This window comes from Ambystoma mexicanum, chromosome 11, assembly GCF_040938575.1.
Source record: "Ambystoma mexicanum isolate Mex_15411 chromosome 11, UKY_AmexF1_1, whole genome shotgun sequence".
NCBI lineage: Eukaryota > Metazoa > Chordata > Amphibia > Caudata > Ambystomatidae > Ambystoma > Ambystoma mexicanum.
In genome coordinates, this window is record NC_090934.1 from 371,273,339 (window position 1) to 371,294,475 (window position 21,137).

The 21,137-nt window shown below is 47.1% G+C and overlaps 1 protein-coding gene across 1 annotated transcript in view; it reads left to right on the forward strand.

The window, feature by feature from the left end:
• The window catches only part of ICE2 (interactor of little elongation complex ELL subunit 2), a 1,950,511-nt gene that overhangs the window by 205,706 nt on the left and 1,723,668 nt on the right, over nt 1–21,137 (forward strand). The window contains exon 3 of the mRNA XM_069623082.1: nt 13,267–13,534. Coding sequence (XP_069479183.1) covers nt 13,267–13,534 — 268 coding nt within the window. The remainder of the gene's footprint in view (nt 1–13,266; nt 13,535–21,137) is intronic.

The window sequence follows — 21,137 nt, forward strand, 5'->3', positions numbered from 1 at the left end:
TTCTAACAACAATATCCTTATACTAACAGAAGAAAATAAAACTATAAAAATTGCCACGTGATCATTACACATCCCTCAACTCAGTCACACCAGCTCTTCACCCACACACTGCACCCACACTGTTTCCCTGTTTTTCACATTCTCCCTTATACATCACACGGGATACAAATCCACACAGCTGGTTGGTGTGACCCTATACATAGGCAGCCTGCTCCATATGGGATACCAGGTCATTGGTCCCAGCTTCTCCTGTCCATCTTCTTCCATGTGGGGCTCTGATCACTGCGGCATCGGGGGCTGGGCTTGATAATTAGAAATTAATTGTGCATCTCGTAGCACGCCCTATCAGTGGCCTAATGTACACTTGGCACTGCAGACATGGGCACGGAGGCTACATTCAAAGTCACGTTATCTTTCAAACTCCAACTCTGTCCCAGATGCGCCTGCCGCTCCAGGTCTTCCCCCGCTCAGCGTTACATTTGTTACTTTCCCTCCCTGGCACCTCATAGCACAAATCACAGGGGCCTTCAATGTTCTGTTTTGATCTTTATAACAAATGGGTGTTTAAACTGGGGTCTTGGGCTGGCTGGTATGCTGGAATGTTAGGGTATTGAGATGGGGGCACCTGGTCACTATTACTTAGGGTTTGGGCCAGACATGGTCAGAGGCTCGTGCCCTCCTTCTCGTGGGATAACTGCTTGCAAGGAGCTCTCGGCCCCCTCATGACCTTGCCGGGCGCATTCTTTCTCGTTTACATGTGCTAACAATATGAGCCAATGAGAGGTTTATGACTTTGGCCTTCTCCACCACTTCCCAGGTTGTAGCACTGCCCACATTTGCACATATATTTCTATGGCCTATGCTTGAGTTTACCGTCTGGGGTGCAGCGCAATGCCAGGTCTCAGTTTAAAGATGGCTGCTATTTTCCAAGATGGTGTTCTATGTCCAGTAAACCCTGCACCCAGTTTCACTGTAATTTACCCCCTACTGCAGCTGCCATTGTCACCCTCCCATGCTCTCCCCAGGCATCTACAACACAGACTTGGGCCTTTGCCACATTTGAATCCTCTTGGGGGCCTGGGATGATCACCCTGCTTTCCAACACCTATTATGCTTGACATGTGAGCTTCTGTGAATGCAGTAACTAGTTGCCTGCATAGGATGATGTGACCAACGGTTCATGAATGCTAATCTGCCAAAGAAACATCTCTCAGCTCTTTTTTCTTACTGGGACTGGAACCATAGACACTAGGACCTTGCAAAAGTTATAGCAACCTTAGTTTCTTTCTTACATCCAAGGTACCTTTTTATATTGTGGGACTGCCAAAATCCCTAAAATACATACCTGCATCCAATGTATGCATTACTAAGAAGCCAGAACTCTTTTGCATCAGTCTCAACCTTATGAAACCAATCCCATCAAACAGATGCCTTGCAATTCTACTTTGAATTAAGAAAGCCCTCAACCATAGATGTCAGAATAGCCTCTGTCATCCTACCATCCTCAGTAACTGTTCGTTTCCCACCCCACCTATGTGACCAACCCGTAGAACAATTGACAAAAATGTGAGAGTGTCTCTACTGAGTGAAATAGGCCAAATAACCTATTCTATAAGAAGGTACCATCTCAGGAGGGTCTATAATCACATTGTATCTCACTGTGCCTTCGCAGAAGAGAAACATCCAACTCGTCCGACAATGCCGGCCAACCTCACACAAGATTCTACTTACCAATGTAAGGAGAATCTTGTTACTGTATCTTGATACTGTATGAGAGCACTTCTTAAAACAGACACACTCACATCGCCAATCTGGTGTTTCACTATCACTACAAAGTACTGCCTTTTGAAGCATGCCAACATTTTACTCTGCAATATACATAGATATATATATAGAAAATGAGGACAGAAAATATGTTGCACTTTGCTTAAAAATATAGGAGGCGTGCATTATGTTATTTAGTGCTGGTCATGCATCTACCACCGCCATGCATGACTGCTACTTCTTCCACAGTGCATGCTGTGCCCTATGCTTGTGATACCCCAAAAGATGCAGTGTTAGGAGGGAACCGGAAGAACCCCCGATTTGCATGCCCGTTTACCAGTTCATGCACATACTTTCATGCTTAATACACCCCAAAACTCTGTAAAGGTGTGCACATTGTCCATACACACACACAACATATGTGCCTTTACACTGTGCATATGCCCTTACACTGCACATACACACTCATGCTGAACCTACACTCGGAGAACAAACGGGCACTTTCTCTCATATTGTCCATGCACCTTTGAAGCTAGCCAAATACCTAAAGTGCCTATGCAAAAGCCTGAACACTATTGGCTTTAATGGTTGTTGCTTATACTTCTCTCTAGAGTTTTTGATCTAACCTATCTAACAAGTGTGCCCCCTGCCACTGCAGCCTTCTTTTTACATTTATATAATGTACTAGCAAAAAGTACCCATTCTCCGAACGGGTTCTGTGGACAGACATGACAACACTCATCAATTGTTGAAAATCGGTGATCCTGTAGGTCGCTGTTCCGATTTGCTTCTCACTTGATGTGCTTTGCACTCTGAAATAAACTGCACTGAGAATGGGTGTGTGTGGCTGGCTGACATACCCCGTAGCAGATATTGGGGGGTAGTGAGAGTTGGTGTGCTGCTGCATTCTGGGACCTACTGTGCTCCCTCCCAACCAGTTGCCTAACCCTGGCGTGGTGCAAATGTCCCACGAACCGTGCATTCTAGTGTTGAGGACTGGTCCTTCTAGGACCACATTGTTCGCCGATTTCAGGCTGAAATCCGGGGAAAGGGGCGGGTGTCCAAATGTTATGTAGCTTGTAATGTCCACGGGGTCCTAACGGGTAACTATGCAACATTTGGTGCAGATTGATGAAACTGTGTTTAAGGAACAACGCTTTGCCAAAACACAAACTCGCACATTTTCACTTTAATAAATATAGATAGATATGTTCTATTGGTGGCGCATAAAACCCATAGCACAATTGTACATTGGTTTTGGGGAGTAGACTTTTGGCAGCTGTAATTTAGTTTGCGCTGCACCAGGGATTCAAGCTAATTTATTGTATTGGTAGCCCTGTGTATTCTTTTGGTAGCCATTGGGGTATGGCCCCATTTTCTACAATTTTATTTCTTGGGCTTCCTTTGTCTAAAATGGAGGTTGTGCACATGTGGGCTTTTTGTGAGCCCAGTCTGAACCCTCAGATGTGGTTTTGACCAGCTTAAACAGCGCCTTGGCACTGGGCATGGCTATTGTACATCCTGTGGGGTGCTTGGGTGAGCAGCAGCATTTGGGGGCCAGCACGTTTTAAAGGCCCTTTTTCTCTTTCTCTTTCTTTTTGCCCCTTTTGTGTAATTTGTGGACTCTGTGTGTGGGATATTAGTGGAGACCCTGAACTGCCCATCAAGTCTGGTAGAATTCTGCAAAAGAAGCATGCTGACTGGTCTGCTGAAAGATTTTGCTGCAGAAAGCTGTAGTAGTCGATTTTGAGATCCAGTCTGGTAATGCTGGTGGGACTGGTTTGTCTTGCTTGTGATCTAGTTTGGGTGCTGGATGTCTATCCTGGGTGTCTCCTTCCTGCTGCTGGTCCTTGCTGTTTGGACCCCCTCGTCTGTCTTTGAACCCGTTGACCATGCAGTTTTAATGCCGCTTCCTGATGCTTACCACCAGGGTCTCGCACCTTGGTGCTGGAAGCTGCCACCACCTGGAAGGGTGTTGAGATGGCAACAACCTGCCCCATCTGCTCCTCCAGGTCCTCCTGGGTCACCTCCAACCTTGTTTCCACGCTGCAACACGCGTTCGGCCAGAATGCTCTTTTGGAAATGTTTCAGTGTCTTTTATCTTTTCCTTTTCCAATGTATCCACATTTGCTGCCTCCGAGCCATTTGGAATCGAAGGTTTGTTGATCATTTTCCCCACTGTATTTTCTCGAACAAATAACTTTGGTTTCAGGGGCGTTGTTAAGTTTCTGATACATTTCCTTGAGTTTGATGTTTGGTTGTTAGCTGTCAAGTTTTTTTTTCTTTTCTTTTTGTTTTTTTGGAATGACTGATGCAGGAGCGCCGTGTCCCGTCGGCTGTTTTGGATCAGGGGTTTTTCCTGATTGGATATTTTTTGCCAGGCCGTGGAAGATCCCAAACGAAGCCTTGGTGGTCGAACAGCTCGGAACAGCCGGTAAAGGCTCCGGATCTTGTAACTTCAAAATCTCTTTACTTTGCTCTTGAGTGTCGTTGAGACGAGTTTCCATTGCCTTTACAGAAGGGGCTGTAACACTTTCCTCCTGGCAACTGGATGCGGTTTGAATACTTGGATTTGCGTCTCCCAGATGAGGAATTGGGGCTGTACAGGCTTTTTGTGTCAATTTATCCTCTCCTTTTGGCTCTAAGCCGATAGGACTAGCAGTAGCATTGAGTCCGTCGTCTGTGTTAGCTGAGCTTGAGTTTGTCAAACTTAGATTCGAGAAGGACCTTTTCATAAAGTCTAACAGGTCGTCCATTTGCTTTCTTCCTTCATTTGTCTGTTTTTCGATTAACTCGTATATCTTTCTGAAGCCATCATCTATCTCCGTGTGTTGGTTATGTTTTTGTTGTTGTTCTATTTGGACTAAAGTTTGCATTTTTGAAACTTTTTCCACGAATTTGCCCAAACAAGCAGCATTGTTTTGTGTGGCTTCATTCAAGTTGTCGTACAGTTTTATGAAAGGAATTAGTGCCAGGGAAGTTGCAGCTAATACGTTGTTGTGAATCTGGATCGCTGCTGCAACAGATAGATTTGATTTTTTCATTTTCCTTAATTGATGCACTTGTTGATTTATCCCTGTCTGGTATTTTTGAATCCATACAGTCACATACCAAATGTGTCTGTTGAATCTTTTGCAAATGTTCCACAGTTACACTTGCACCATGGTTCGTTGGAGTGGAGCAATTTGGTGCCCTTCTGTCTCTTTTATTCTGCATTTTTTTCCCATGACCGAATGATTCATTAAGGGAGCTGGCAGGTTTGTCACCAAATTCAATTGTCTGTTGGTGCCCGTGCACCGGCAGCTCGCCACTCCGCCCAGTTTCCACTGTGTATTCTTTGCTCGACTGACAATGCGATTTGCATTGTATATTAGCTATGCATGAGTCTATGTTGGTTGCTGACTCTATAGGAACCGGATTTCGGCAGCCAATTTTGTCATCTTTCTTTTTATTCGAGAAGCTGTCTGATAGTTTTGCTTTAATATTTTCAAAATCAGCTTGTAATCTCCGGGTAAATCTTGCCTCCCGACCTGCTAAATTGATGCCACTGTAGTTTGGACTCTCCATTGCATTTGGTTGATGTGCAACTTTTCTCTCACCTTCCATTTTTTTTTTCTTCCTGGTGTTTCAGTATCCTCTTTGAATGGTAACTGTATTCAATAGGCAGCGTGAGTCGCAACGGCTGTATGGAGTTAGACGCGCGATTTCTTCGCGATTGCTACAGCATGGATCTTGTTGGTGAATTTCGAAATTAAATGTTTTGGAGTTTGGTAAAGATTGTGATGTTTCCATATTTAGCAATTCTGCATCCGTCACGTCAAATGGGGAATAAAACAGGTCTTCGCCTGCTTCATTTCTTCCATCTTCTGATTGTGATGGTTGAGCTGCTGGTGTTTTTGTGTTACCAGCTGTTGCGCATTCCCAAAGTTCGTTTTCTCGTCTTTGTTCTCATGGGACGTGAACAGCGATTTTGAGTCCGTTTTGCCAGAAGAGTCCGTCTTTCTGGCCAGGACCAACGGATCATACGCTTGTGATATCCTCATTTCACAGACGTTCTTTATGTGCTCGTTTCCTTCTTTTTTACTGAACCTGTTTTCTTTATTTTTTGCATTATTAAGTTTCAGGGAGACAACGGGCAGCCAGATGAGCGAGTGCGGCAGGGCAGTTAATACTTTCATGGGGCGTGGATGGATGAAGAGGCGTGTGGAGAGTAGAGGAAGACGGAGGGAACTGAACAAGTTCGAGCGCACAAGTGACTTGGGCTGGGGGAGCCACAGGCTCACAGGCTCACCGTGTGTTAGCTCACTCCCCTTCCCCACCTCTCGCTCGCATGTTTTATTTACTGCCAGTGGAACATCACAAAAAGGGCTTTCTCGCACTTCAATGACTTTCAATTTTTTCATTTTTGAGCTAGTTCCACACACGGTTGATGCCTGTTTTGCTTTTAAACAGGGTTTGAGGACCCGTATCCATTGATTGATAGTCTTACCTTCCTCCTGACGTCCTTTCGCGGCCTGCAGCAAACTTGGACTCTGCACACGACTCCGCTATGGTGTGCTTCTGTCAGCCACCAAAACAGCCACACAACAGTCGGCGCCCTTTACCCCGACGGGCTTAACGCCGCAAGGGTGTCTCGCGGCAGCTTAAATGTCCCAGTTGAAGTCACGTGATGAGTCACGTGACGTTGCTGCGATCCGTCTCCTCCAGGAAGCAGCGTCGGGACAGCAGAGGCAGAGTCCGGCACTCAGGGCTGGTGTGGGCGGGTAAGCGTTCTTTTGTCCAAACGCAATGTCAAAATGCTGCAAACAAAGGTGTAACAATGAAGAGGATCTCAGTCTTGTTTGCATTTACATAAAGATCGTTGGCGGCACACCAATTTTGAATCGCAATTAGGCAATCAGAGATGAAGGATGGAGAGGAGGTGGCTGAAGGAAACCTGAAAATGAGTTGGGTGTAATCAGCATTGCACTGGAAATTGAAGCAGAAAATGAAAATGCATTAGACAAGAGTTGCCAGATATTGGTTGAATAGAGTGAATGTTAGAGTCAAGGTTGGAGAGCAGATATTCACAGATATTCAGGAGAGCAGTTTCCGTGCTTCTGGAAGATCTAAAGCCAGAGTGATGATCGTGGAGAGAACAAACAGAATCGGAATGAAGGTTAAGCTGAGAGATGGCCAGCTTTTCCAGGAGTTTACCTTGGAAAAGGGAGTGATGGAACATTTTTGACCAGGAAACAAGACTATTTTAACATTAATGGACTGGGCTTGTTAATACACTTTATTACAGGTTGCCCAGGTCAGGGTGTGTGGGGAGAATCCTCACACAGAACTGTATTTTGGTAGTTGGACAAAGTATTCTGCCATTGTTTAAACTACCTTGTCTTTCTTCTTATGTCCTATGCTGATACCCATTACTGTTTGATTTGTACGTCATTAGAACTGTCAGCAGTTGGTGCATTTTAAAGGAGCCAATAGTTAAGTGTGGTACCACATTGGAAATCTAATATGGCAAATATATTCAATGTCAAAGTACAAAGTGTGTTATTAATGTGTGTCTATATCTTGAACCTTATTTATACATAAAGAACTGTGTTGGCACATAACCTAGTGTGTGGACATTCCTTTGCAGGGTGCTTGGCGACTACACTGTACTAAAGAACCAGTCTGCATCACCTCCTAAGAGCTTAAGCCTTGGATACTCGTACATAGCTACCCTATAGAGAACCTTGGCTGGGTTGCTCTGTGCTTCTACTGTCATATAGAGATCAGGAATACAGATACCCCCCCTCCAGCCTTTACAGGGTGGCTCTGGGCCTCCACAAATCAGACCACATTTCTGCAATTCGACGAGAAGTCCATTGGCTACTGATAAAAGCACGGATTGACTTCAAAACATTGACTATAGCGCATTGTTGCATTTACAATGAAGCCCCCATATACTTGAACCATTGCATCACAAAGAAACGGCACTGTTGATCAGTCCGCTGCTCTGACTAGCTTACCCCAGCTGTTCCACGCTTTAAACTAGCCAGGCCAGGAGGGGTTAATTTCAGCACTACAGTCCCCGCCCCCGTGGAACTCCTTACCTCCACACTTAAGAAATGAACCCTGCTGCCCAGCATTCAAGCGACTGTTGAAAACTTAGTTGTTCAATAAGTATGACTAACACTTTAAGTATGAACTGTCTCCTACTTTGCCTGTACTACTTCTTACTAACTTAATGATCTGTAAAGTTGTTTTACGCTGCTACTACCCTGCACAAACACAGTGATATCTGTGGGTCTGGGCGTTACAAAAATGGTAAAAATAAATAAATGTGGCCAGGGGAAGGTGGTCACTACCTGATCCTGACTCTGGGGGTGGTAATATCAGGGGGGACCACATTGACAGAGATGGCTGCCAGGGAGATGTGATGACCTCTGTAGGCGAGACGCTGTATTCCTCTCTATATGAAGTGGAAAACCCATAATCCCTAAATACCTGATGGAATGTTGTCATTTTGCAAATCTTTCCCCTATTAAAACACAAACCACTGTGGATGAAAAACTTCCCCAGCGGAGTAACTGAATAACTTGTACACCTCAGGTGATTATAAAGACTTTCATCTGCGTAGGATTCCCGAACCATCATTACACATAAGGTGCACATAACCTCTCCTGATTCTGACAATATCTATTCCCACAAATATTTAAAACGATCTAGCATTAAAAAGTTTAGAATGTATATGGACTTCAATTCCCATAATACCTGGGGTACTGGGACAAAGAAGATGAAAAGGAGTCATTAAGAGTGAGCTGCAGTCTAGTTGTTTCAAACTAAATCAGCTGTGCAGGCATTTAAACCTCAAGGTTACCTACAGCTGGAGGATCCAGAAGGAAGCAAGGAGAGAGGCTGCAAGGTACACGGAGTGGGAAGCGAGACAGGCAGCAGAGGCAGTCTGAAAGAGAAGCACCATGGGGAGAGTGGTGAACATCTGCCTGCAGCAAGTTGGCAGCATTCTAAATCGGAGGAGAGAAACTCTGGTAATGAGCAGGTGAATGGAGCGCAGCAGGGTCCGGAGGGGAGAGGCCCTGTAAAGCTGTGAAGGTCATGGGGGCACAGGAAGCAAACCCTGATGCAGTAACCAAATGAACCTTCGCATAGACTGGGAAGCTGTCCCCGCGCAAGACCATCCAACAGCACGGTATGCCAGTGAATCAGCTTGAGAGTGAAAGGGGCCCCGGGACGTGCGAAAGCATGAGTATTTGAAGAAAACTTGTGAATGTAGACCAAATCAAAGTAGAATAAAAAGGCAAATTTAAACTTGCTTCAACCTTACTGACATGAGATGCCAGTTTGGTGAAACCTGGGACCAGCATTGCGTATACCAAAAGACATTGGGAGAGAAATAAGGAGGCAAGAGTTTGGCCATTCTCCTGACATGAGATGTCTTTTGAGGGAGATCTGGAACAAGCATTTCCAAGAGAGATTGAATGAAAGGTTGACAGAGCTTGAACACACCCTCATTTAAAAAATAAAATGTTGATTTTTTAAAATATTTTTTATTGCCATTTGTCAATAAACACAGTACACATATATCAACCACTTCTTCACTCTCCGCCAATTCCACGTGTGTAAGCGTCTCAAAAATGTAACAACTTAATAATATAAAAACAAACTTAAACCGACTCCACGTGCCGGGAACCCCCGGAAACTCGCAGCTTAGCAGTAACGTTGAATCCCAGCCCGCCTACTGGCCTGTTCAACACAAGACCAAAATCTGCATCTGTGTGCACCTCCAAAACATATGCGTCAGCCCAGCCCCCTACACCCTCCCAACCCAACACTGCACCATGGACATAGCGATTGGACATTGGAGTTAAATCTGGCTATCCGAAGTGGTGTCATATAGGTGCGATACAGTATGTTAAACTGGATTAATCTAAAGCGAGAGTTCTGAGACACTTCACAGGGATACTGCAACACTCGTTTCCATTCTCTCCCCGTAAAGGCCACTGCCAAATCCGCTTCCCAACATTATTTCAGCACTGCGCTTCTGGGGTTAGATCCATCTTTCAATAGGCCATACAGTCTTGACACCGGTTTCCACCCATCACAGACTGTACATTAGGGTCATGAGGGGGTAGCTTGCCGGTTCTTCCGGTCATTCTTCCCACCTCTCTTGCCCACCCTCCTTACTCTTTGGTACCACATAAATTGCCCCATGGCCAGCCCTTCCTTCTCAGTCAACATTGCAAAGTCCCTGAAAACACCCTACACAGAAATCGCCCCAGGCATACATACCACATCAATCCCAGTATTTCACTGTTACCAGGTCTACTTTAGTCCTGCAGACATCCACCGCAGTTGGGATTTCAGGGGAATAGGGGTGTTTAAGTTGTAACAACATCAAGGCCCTGTGCCAGACCTTCCTCCCCAATGTCACAATCATGGGCGTGGTTCCCAAGCACTGCAGTGGCAGCCATAGTGCTTCTTTTAAGCGTGCCGGCGCCACCAATTGTCGCAGCAGCTCTGTTTCCGAGTTGGCCTCCTCTGAAAGCCATTTAGTTACCATTTGGCAGCTCAGCTTAGTTTTGTATCTCCCCAAATCCGACAATTGTGCACCCCCTCCTTGTATGGTAAGCACAGTGTTGTAAGTGATTGCATATGTCTGGTAGCACCCCACAGAAATTCACGTAAAAGGACTTCCAGTAGTCGGAAGAAGGAGGATTTAATCTAGTAATGTACATTAGTGAAATAGTATCATCATTTTTTAACAAACCCTCATATATGAAATGTCTGCATGGGGGAAATTGGTACAAGTAGCCACTGAAGTCAACAAGTTGTGTTGTTGAGGAAGGAAGACCTGATGAGAATATCGGGTAATAATACTTTGGAAGGAGATACCCGGCAGGAGAGCATACCAGGCGATCTGTGTAAGTCAAGAGGATGGTATTCCTGGCAGGAGAGTACACTGGGATATCAAAGGATTGAGTTGGGAAATTCCTGGCAGGGGAGTATAGCAGGAGAAGACCAATTGTGTAAGAGAGAAACCTTATCATTAAAAACTGTGATCTATGAAAAAGACATTTTGAGAACAGTGTTCTATGAAAAAGACACTTTGGTTTTGTCATCCTCAGAAAGGTGTTCTGCAGAAAAGATGTGTTTTTCTATTCTGACAACCATAGTCCATGTATGAGAAGTTGTTGCTTTACTAATCCGAGGAAGACCGTCTTTTTGGAAAGGGAAATTTTCATTCATTTGGACAGAATATTGTTGGAACGTATTTCCAGTAGGCTTCCTGAATTGGTTCAGGGGAAGAGAACCAACTCCTGAATACAAGGATTGCTTTACTGGAATCACTTATTTTACCTTTTAGACTCTTTCTTTGTTTGGGCTAGAACTAGAAACATTTAGCAGGCACATTTTTGTATATGTTGGTGTGCGGGTCAGATCTAATTTGAACACAAGGTCAACTTGTTTTAGTTTCATAGGTAGGGGCATTCTTGTTAGGATATGGACACAGAGGTCTTTGTCCCGCCCTTTTTGTTTAAATAAACAAGACCAATGTTAAGAACCCTACAACTGTGTGTCTGTCTCATTTCTGACCCCTTACATGAGGCAGTATCCATGTGTATGCTCGTGTATTGGTTTTTATTGTGAAAATCTGGTTACCCAATCAGTGTCAAAATTCAAGCATGTCCTTAATCGCTTCCCACTGGCCAAACTCTCTTGCCCTCCCTCGGAGTGGGCCTTCTATTTGATTCCACCGTAGCATTCTTTCCCCTTATTACATTAGAGACCATTATAGTAAGTGTCCCTGCTTATGCCGCTTGCTTAAAAAATATCGTACTTTCCTTGCCCTTTAGTCACAAGATGAAAGTTAGCTGGTTCTAATGTTGTCTAAGATCGATTATTGTAATAATATGTGTTTGGTGCTCCCCAAGGAAGACCTTTGATTCCTTATGAACAAAACAGTTGCTCCGTCCACGGTATTAGCAAATACGACCTTTATGCCCAGGCCCACAAAACCATGTATTGGCTTCTGTGACAAAGTCTGATGCCTGACCCTGTCCCAATGCATGGAAGATCAGGAAAGCTTGCCTTCCAGGGCCTCCGGACCAGAGCTGCAAGCCATCTGAGGTAGTCCAGAATGGTGTTTGCGTAGACCCCTTCCTAGTCCAGGCCCCCTCTTTGGAGCCAGGTGACCTAGGCCCTTGCAACATGTTCTATAGTTATGTTTCTCGTCACTTAACCTAATAACCGTTCCCCAGCTACTCGTGTCAGTGGCAGGTTCCCGTTGTTTTATAGTAAGGAGGATTAAGTTCTAAGTCAGCAAGACGCCCAAGACTCATGTCAGCAACATTTTTTCATGCCAAATGAGACCCTTGCAGAAAAGACCCAAGTCTGTCACTGCAAGAGAGTAATACACTGGATCATCTGTCATAGTTCGATCCTGTATGTTCGGTCGGAGCCCTGCAGTAACTCGCTGATATTGCAGAAGGGCAAGGTGCAGTTTCCTCCATTGGACATTTCACATGAAGCAGAAGTTGGGATTACTGCTACTTTGGGATCTGAGAGCAGATAGAATGGAGTCACTACAAGGGCCGAGGGAGCTGGGGGTGGGGGTACTGTGACCAAGTGAGTTGGACACTTTCTCAGAAGACTGCGCTGGGTACTACTTGTCTGGGAGTTGAAAGAAGTAACCCTGGCACTGTAACCCTGGATGGATAAATAGCAAGCTGGGCACTATATTTCAGAGATTGCTTGCAAAGCAAAAAGTGTGCAGTATCGCTGAGATTGTGGTTAAAGTGGATATCATGGGGGGGTCCCGAATTTGTTAGATAGAAAACCCCATATGCAATATTGTTCAATCCTGTCCTAAACCTTTTTCTTAGATGGTTCCAAAACAGGGACTCACTTTTTATGCAGATAAACCTGACATTTAGCCATTTACATCTCGACCAGAATAAAAGTTGTGTAAACTGTATTGGTGTCGCATGTTCTGGTAATCCACCTTACTACCTATCCATCAAAATGTGAAATTATGTGTATATCAGCAATTGCATCTTAAACTTTATCGCATAGGCACCTATACTTTGCTTGTGCCAACTGCCTAAACCAGCTGCTGATCCAAAAGAAAAAAAGCAGAGGAAAACTGAGGAATGAGCAGACACAACCCTTTAAAATGGAACCTCACCATCTCCATTTCAGGAAGGTGATATTTTGCTTAGCTTCTCAGCTAGAACCATTACTTGGCCTTCTGAAACATCGACTATAGCTAAATCATAACAAAATATTGGATCTTGAGGTACTTAGAAAGCGACTACCTTGGCAATTCTCATGCATCCCTAAATCAACTGCTCACCCCACACATGACTCCTGATACTTTGAAGCAGCTTGTTTGCATGGTTGAACAGTACAATGCTCCAAATTGTTTTATTTTAAAGTTGCCTTACTATGCCGAAAATGTATTGCCTAGTTATGTTCTATAATGTAGTCTCAATTTCTTCTTTCTTCCAGTCCATCGCAGGAAAATGAGAAGGCTTCAGAGAAGGGTGATCTCACTTCGACACAGCCTGCAGCTCCAACTACTGAAAAGAATGAGGAGAAATTGCAACCAACTTTGTCCATTGTTCCTCTCCCAGAACCTGCGACTTCTTACCCTTTCTTCTCCCATTTGACGGCAGCCGATCACAGGGTCTACGTGAATTTGTTGGCAAAGTTTTCCAATCGAAATTATATGTCCATTCCTTGTGGACATCAAAAGCTAGAGTTCCTCAAATATCTGGTATGTGCCATTTATTTTGTTCACATGACCTTTTTTAAAAGCTTTCAATTTGACCAACCACAACTCTTGTCTTGTGCACCTAGCTGCCCTTACCTTTAGGCCGGGTAGCGCTTTGTTGTTTTCCATATAGTTTATATAAAAGCACCTTTTTCTGTGTATATTGTATTTTGCTTTATTAGCGCTCTTTTGCACTTATCTGCCTTCGCTACGAAGCAGCTGTGCCCGCAGTTAGTGACTTACAAATAAATAATTCCATAAAGATGTGCAAAGTTTGACATTTGTGACCGAGGTGTTTAGAAGGAACATTACTTTTGGTAACACAAGTACAGTGGTTGACAGAGATGGCAAGCCTCTAGAAACTGCTGTCATGTATCCAAGTGGTTGCAAATGTTTTTTTCTGGTTAATCGAAATAATCATCCAGATTGAGGCAGGGATGTCATTTCACCAAAATGCTAGGGGTAGCGGAAGTGACATCACAGGACCCTTAACCCATCGATGACATCACAGGAAGTGATGCAATTTGACCCTACCCCAGGTGACTTCACAGGAAGGTTTATTTTAGATGCATCTAGCCCGTGTTTCCAGGTGCTCTCATTTCAGCCAGCTATAAGAACGGAGGCACTGAGGGATGGATGATTTGTCCACGATTACACATTTGGGGAATGCCATTTGACATATAGACGTGGGGTCTATATGTAAAACGTACATAATGCAGTATTTCTAACACGGTAAACGAAATCTGTTACGCAGGCTACAGCTAGTGTCTGAAACATCTATAGATCAATGTACACAGAAGTACATGTTATCTGTGGCTTTGCTGTGCTAAACAAGCCAAAAAAGCATTTTCTGACCTGCGGAGGCAGGTGCTGCTGTTTAACCAGGAGAGAAATGCTGCACGAGCAAGGCCTGAAAATTAAATAATTGACCAAGATTTAGTATAAAAATAATTCCCTGGTTATAAACGTATATATGATTCAGCTACCACTACGGTAGAAGAAACCTATTAGACTGGTCTGCATGCACAGAGGGGAGTGCACCTGATAATGTTACCTGTGCTGGAGTTTGCTGGGAAAGTTTCTTTCAATATACCCAATACCCGCCCATAGTTTTAATTATCTAAGTGTAATACTGGGTGCCAGAGAACATAATAAAAAAATAAAAAAACACCACATCAATTCATAGTACCACACAGTTTTTTTTAAATTGGAAAATACCCACGAGTTGCTTCTCTCACAGGGATCACTGGCAGACCTCAAGGTAGGCACTACCCCTTTGTCAGACCCAGTGATGCCCAATGCCGTAGCACAAAATTTGGCAAGCCCCCTGCGAGCCATGTGTATGCTGGCTGTGCCCATACATTTCCATGCTGGCTTCACCAACATATGCTAGTATTCCCATATGAGACATACTTCTGTTCGCTTTAAGACGTTTTTCGTATCATTACTGGCACTGGGCGCAAAACTGGCTCTGAAACTATACGCCAGTACTCCTTGTAGTGCATACTCCCGTTGGTTTGGCCATTAAAAGTGGCATGTCACAATAGGAAAACCTATCCAAACTGGTTCCAATGTAAGCCAGTCTAGACCCATAAGAACACTTCTTACTTGATTCCTCATAGTTGTTCAGTTAATGAAAAGTCATGCTACAGTGAAGACTATATAGGCTGCTACGCCAAAACATCAGTCTAGCGAGGTAACACTACTTGCACTACTTATCAGTAATAAATGTCATGCCACAGTAAGCAATGGCTAGACTGACTACAGCAAAATGCCAGTCTAGCCGGGGAATGGCACACATGAACTTGCCTTTGCCCAAAAATACCAGTAATACATGCAAAGTCAATAAAGTATTGGTCAAAAATGGTCCAGTGATCTGTTAAGAATTTCAATCAAGCGACACACACACCTTGGTTCGGCCTAGTATGTAGCGCCTAACTGAAGTGCTTTCCTCTTTATTTATGTGGATTCAATTTTGGGATGATATACCACTCATATCACACCCCTTTTGAAATACCCAGGGTCACAATGGACCATGAACCAGGCTGGTTGGTCAAATGTAATATTTATTTATTTAAAATTTTAAAAAATCACAGTTTTTAATATGGGGCAGCAATCGCCAATTGATCGTTACACTGAGAATGTGAGAAATGCACTGGGTTTGACTTTTTAGTGGAGCATATACACAGCACAGCAGAATAGGAGCACTTTTGATTTAGGACATATAGCACCCAAGTTAGAATGTCCCCCTAACCCACCAATGATCAATTCTGAGTGGATACAAAGAGGCAGCAGGTACCTGGGAATAAGAAACTGAAAACTGAATCTAAATCTGACCTTCCCTCCCCAAATGGTGAAATGACACTCGGAAATTGATAAATCAACTATGAATGTGTGTTGAAAATCTTGAAGCAATAGGATTCCTTACTAAAGCAACAATGCAAAGGTACTAACAATCACAAAGCGCGGATTACCAAAAGCATACAGTTAAGAAATAAGTGGAAAGTTTAAAACAGATTGTAGTCAAATAATAAGTTTAAAATTGACACTTTTGCAATTCCCGCCTAAAATTACCCAAACGGGTTTTAATAAAAACGACTGAAATACACTGATTGGGAGTGCAGATTTTATATTTGGGGATAGGTGTATATCACAGGTACAAAATGGAATTGAAAGTGGATCTCTAGCTGGTAAATTGAAAGAGTTATGCAATCTAGAAGAAGGCGCGCTTTGAGTAAAATGAAGGGTGAAATTGAAAAGGAATCCGTTTGTGAAAAGAACAGTTTTACTTTAAACTAGATTTAAGGACTAAGGAAAGAGGAACGGCACCTGTGAATTCTCTAGGTTACGCTGTGGATGTAACCCTTCACGCAGTGTACCCGTTTTGATTAAATAAAGTAATTTTCCTTAAAGAAAAGATCGCTAATGATTTATGGGCTATGCAAAATCGAAATAAAGGGAAAAGTAGCGCTGATGCTTGGAAATTAATGACTGAATGCACAGAGAATTCTGACAGTGGGACAAGTTATCAGGATAAGGATAGGATGACTTATAGAATGGGATAAGGACAATGAAAGACGAGGTATACTAGGGATTTCTATGGGATGATGAAATACAATCCACTTTTTAGTTTTAGGCTTTTTAGATAGTCAATCAGAGTCTGGTCACTACACGGCTGGGCAACTGACAAACAGCTGTGCGGTGTCATGATCACTGTTTCCAAGGAGCCAGGACCAGCCCAACGTCCTTGGAAGCAGGCCCCTAACCCTAATCCTAGGCACCAGCCGGTCCCTACTGGGACCTTTTGGACCCTGTCCTGGCGCCGGTGGCACCAGGTTCATCAAATCCATCGGTCCCGGCACTGGAAGCGCCGGGCTCATAATTGGTGTGAAAGTGCTTGGGTGGACTTACCTGCAGCAGACCATGCTGCTTACTTACCAGCCACTTAGAAGCCCTCTGTGAACAGGAACTACTTTCTTACCTGGGTGGGGCAGCTCCACTCCCTGGATACAGCACTGGAACTCTTCTGGAAACTGGAACTCTTTTCTTACCTAGGCAGGGCCGTGGAAGAAGACGCCTCATCACTCCAAGGCTATTTAAACCACACCCGATAGATGAAACGTGCTTCGCGTTCTCCAGCATGGGGTCTGGCATGGATTCACATGCTCATGAATATTCCCCGTCGTCAGGCTGGGAATCCTCGGTAAAGAAAAAACCAGTATCAGTTTCGTTTCTGATCTGTCTTTCGTAGTAATAACCAATCACTGGTCTCTGCGTCATACTGACCACAGCCAATGACTGCCCTCTACCTAAGCACCGCCTCTGGCAGCCATCTTCAGATTTTTACCGCACGTTCATGTGTTGGGATCCTCGTGCTATTGCTCTCGAGCGTTAGTGCTATTTTTTCACATTTTTTTCTCAAAACATCGTTTTTTCCAGTCAAAAGAGCCTCAAGCTCCACCGACTCTCCATCCGATCAACGGGGACCCGTGTCGGATTCGTCTGCGCCCCTCAAGGGTGAAGATTTCGTCGAGCTACGTTTTGGAGGACTCCAGAAGCTTCTCAGGCCCGGACATGGCCCAGGAGAAGGGAAGCTCGACGCCCGGAAAGCTGTTCAGGGTCTGCCCTGGATGCCAGCTGCAGAACGTCTTTAAGGAGGACGAACACTCCTTTTGTCTCTACTGCTTACATGAGGACAAGACGCACGTGGAGAAGGACTGTGCGTTTTGCGGCAATATGTCGGAGCGGACCATGAAGGACCGCCACCAACGCCTCGCCAACTGGCTGGAAGGGAAGAGCCCGTCGGGCGAGAAGAAAAGGAAGAAATCCGAGCGGTCTTCTAAGACCTTTGAGGACGCCCCGGCGACGGGGGTCCAACACAAGGCCAAGCACCGCGAGTCCGCTGGCACCGGGAGCGCCGAACGGTCGGGCTCTACGGGCGCCAGGCAGGGCGCACCCTCCCCGGCACCTTCAGCCACGAGCCAACGCTCTGGGTCGGGTAAGAGGAAGGGCGAGCACCCGGCGAAGCTCCTGGAGAGGCCCCGGTCGAGCTCGAAGGCCCCATCGGAGGGGGAGCGAGGCAGTGTCCCCCCCCCTCAAGGATAAGGCGGTGAGCGCACCTAAGGTGGTGAAGGCCTTAATCCATCCGGCCAAGCCCTCTATCATTACTGTCGCGGCGGCCCTGGCTCAGCCTGTGGAGGCTACACCAGTGGTGGCGACCTCGGGGCTCAGAGTCTCCCTGCCACCTCGGAGGGAGTCCTCTTTTGTGCCCATCGATAGGACCCCCATGAAACCCCCGGCGGGGAAGAAAAAGGGGGGGCAGGGCGTCGTAGATTCGGCCTCAACCTCAGAGGAAGAGCTGATTGAGGTCTTAAGCCACGGCCTTGGCGTGGAAGAAGACCGGCCCGTCGGGATGGATCCTGACGCAGGTGACGACGACATCGTCGAGGGTGCCGACGGGGCTCCTGATCGCCCGTCGGATTCCCCTCTGCCAGTGCCGCAAGACAACTCGGCGGCCATTTTGTTGGCTATACCGTCCTTATGTTCAGAGATAAGGACGAGACTACCGTTGCCGACGGAGGAACCTCTCCCGTCGGGGGTCCTGAACCGGGACCTTCTGGTGCTCCCCCGCCCAAGAAAAGAAGGATTCACCCTCCACCTCCTTTTCAGCCGTCGCGCCCCGTCCAGCCCTCCTCCCCGTCCACCCGAGGGGATGATACGGGGACTGACACGGCAGCGACGGGTACGGACGACGAGGTATACGACGAGGATCTACCGTCGTCACCTCCCACCAGGGCTTCTCCGCCCGACGAGATTAGATCGTTCCACTCCATGATCGCCAGGGCATCCAAGCTTTTCCAGCTCTGCCCTGAGGAGAATAAAAAGGAAGGATTCCTTTATCAACGGCGCGAGGCCAAGAGGAAGACGGTCCTCGCGGTGCCTCTACTGAACGACATTTGGGATGAGGGCCTCGCCCTCCTCAAGCACCCTTCCACGACGCCAGCTAGAAGAGACCGGTACGAGAAGAAGTACCGGGTCCCGGACGCGGCCCCCCTGTGCCTCCGGGCGCAGCCTACCCCGGACTCCGTCGTCTCCGCGGCGGCCAGGAAGAAAGCGGGGGGGTGCGGCCTCCACATCGACTTCCCCACGGGACGGCGAGGAAAAGAAATTGGACGCTATGGGACGCAGGGTCATCTCGTCTGCAGCGACGACGATTAAAGCGGCCAACGCCTTGGCTATCGTGGCCCGCTACGACAGGGAGCTATGGTACAAACTGGCTCCCCTGCTGGACTTCCTTCCGGACGACAAGAGGGCGGATGCCCTGGAGATCCTACAGGAAGGCGAGGTGGCGTCGGACCACGCCATCACTATTGCGACGGACATCGCCGACACTGGGTTTCGCCAGTTGGGCAACGGCGTGTGCCTTAGGCGGCGTGGATGGCTCAAGGCTACGGACTTCCGTCAAGACGTACAGACCAGAGTCCTGGACATGCCGTTCGATGGGAACAACCTGTTTGGGAAAACAGTGGACGATTCCCTTCAGGCCATTAAAACGGACACTGAGACGGCCCGGGCCCTTGGGGTTCTGCAGCAACGACGGACGCCCTTTCGGAGCAGCGGAGGCAAGGGCGCCTCCAAAGGTTACGGCGGCGGTTTCTCCACCTACCGTCAAGCGGCCCGCTCGTCGTCTCAGGAGGCCTACAGAGGACGAGGCAAGTCTGGCGGACCCCGCCGTCGTCGCCAAGGAGGTCAAGGCGGCAAAGCCTCGTCGAAACAGGATTGAACCGGCCGTGGGGTCGGGCCCCCACCGAAGCACCCCGGTGGGAGGCCGGCTGGCGAGCTTCGTCAGCGTGTGGGAGTCCATCTCCACCGACCGTTGGGTGCTGGACGCCTTAGCCCGGGGCCACGCGCTCGAGTTTCAAAGAAGGTGCCCGCACGTCCCCCCCGTGGCCAGGAAAGAGCTTCACGTCCCTCAGCTTCTCTTGGAGGTAAAGGCGATGCTCAGGAAGGGCGTCATCGAACTCGTCCCAAAGAGGCTTCGGGGCTCCGGAGTTTACTCGAGATACTTCCTCGTGAAGAAGAAGACGGGAGGATGGCGCCCCATCCTAGACCTGCGACGTCTGAACCAGTTCATCAAGGCGCAGAAGTTTCGGATGGTCACCCTCCAGCACGTCCTGGGGCAGCTGGAGGAAGGAGATGACTTGGATTTGGAGGATGCCTACTTCCACATTCCCATCCTAAAGGGGCACTGAAAATTCCTCAGGTTTGTGGTCCAAGGGCGTCACTACCAGTTCAAAGCGCTCCCCTTCGGACTACGGTCGGCACCCAGGGTATTCACCAAGTGCCTTGCACCGGTGGCGGCGCAGCTGCGCCGCGAGGGGATCCACGTCTACCCCTACCTGGACGACTGGGTCATCCGAGCCAAGACGAGGGAGCTCGCCGTGGAGCACACGGCAAGGACCGTCCAACTTCTCACGGACCTGGGATTCTCCGTGAACTATGCCAAGTCCCACCTGGTACCCGCGCAAAACGCACGGTTTCTGGGAGCGAAGCTTGACACAGTGTCCCTTCTGGCCTCCCCGTCGGAGGAAAGGACCAGGTCCATCCTGGGCAAGGTACAGCAGATGTTGGTTTCCGACGCGGCCAAGGTGAGGTCCATCAAGTCCCTCCTCGGAATGATGTCTTCTTTCATCTACCTCATTCCCATGTGCAGGCTCCGGATGCGCCCGTTGCAGGAGTTCCTGGACGCGCGCTGGATCCAAACGACAGGCGGCTTCGAGGAGAGGATCACACTCGACGAGAGTTTCCGCCGAGCGGTCCGGTGGTGGGGCACCCGCGCGCATCTGACGGCGGGCATGGACTTCCAGACCCCAGACCACCAGGAGACAGTGACCACGGATGCCTCCCTGGAAGGGTGGGGAGCGCACACCGAAAATCTGCACGCGAAAGGCCTCTGGCTCCCGACGGAGAAGTCCCTCCATATCAACGTCCTGGAGCTCCGTGCAGTGTTCTGGGCCCTCAGGTCCTTCCTTCCGACCCTCAAGGGCAAGGTGGTGAGGATCTTCACCGACAACACCACCACCATGTTTTACATCAGGAAACAGGG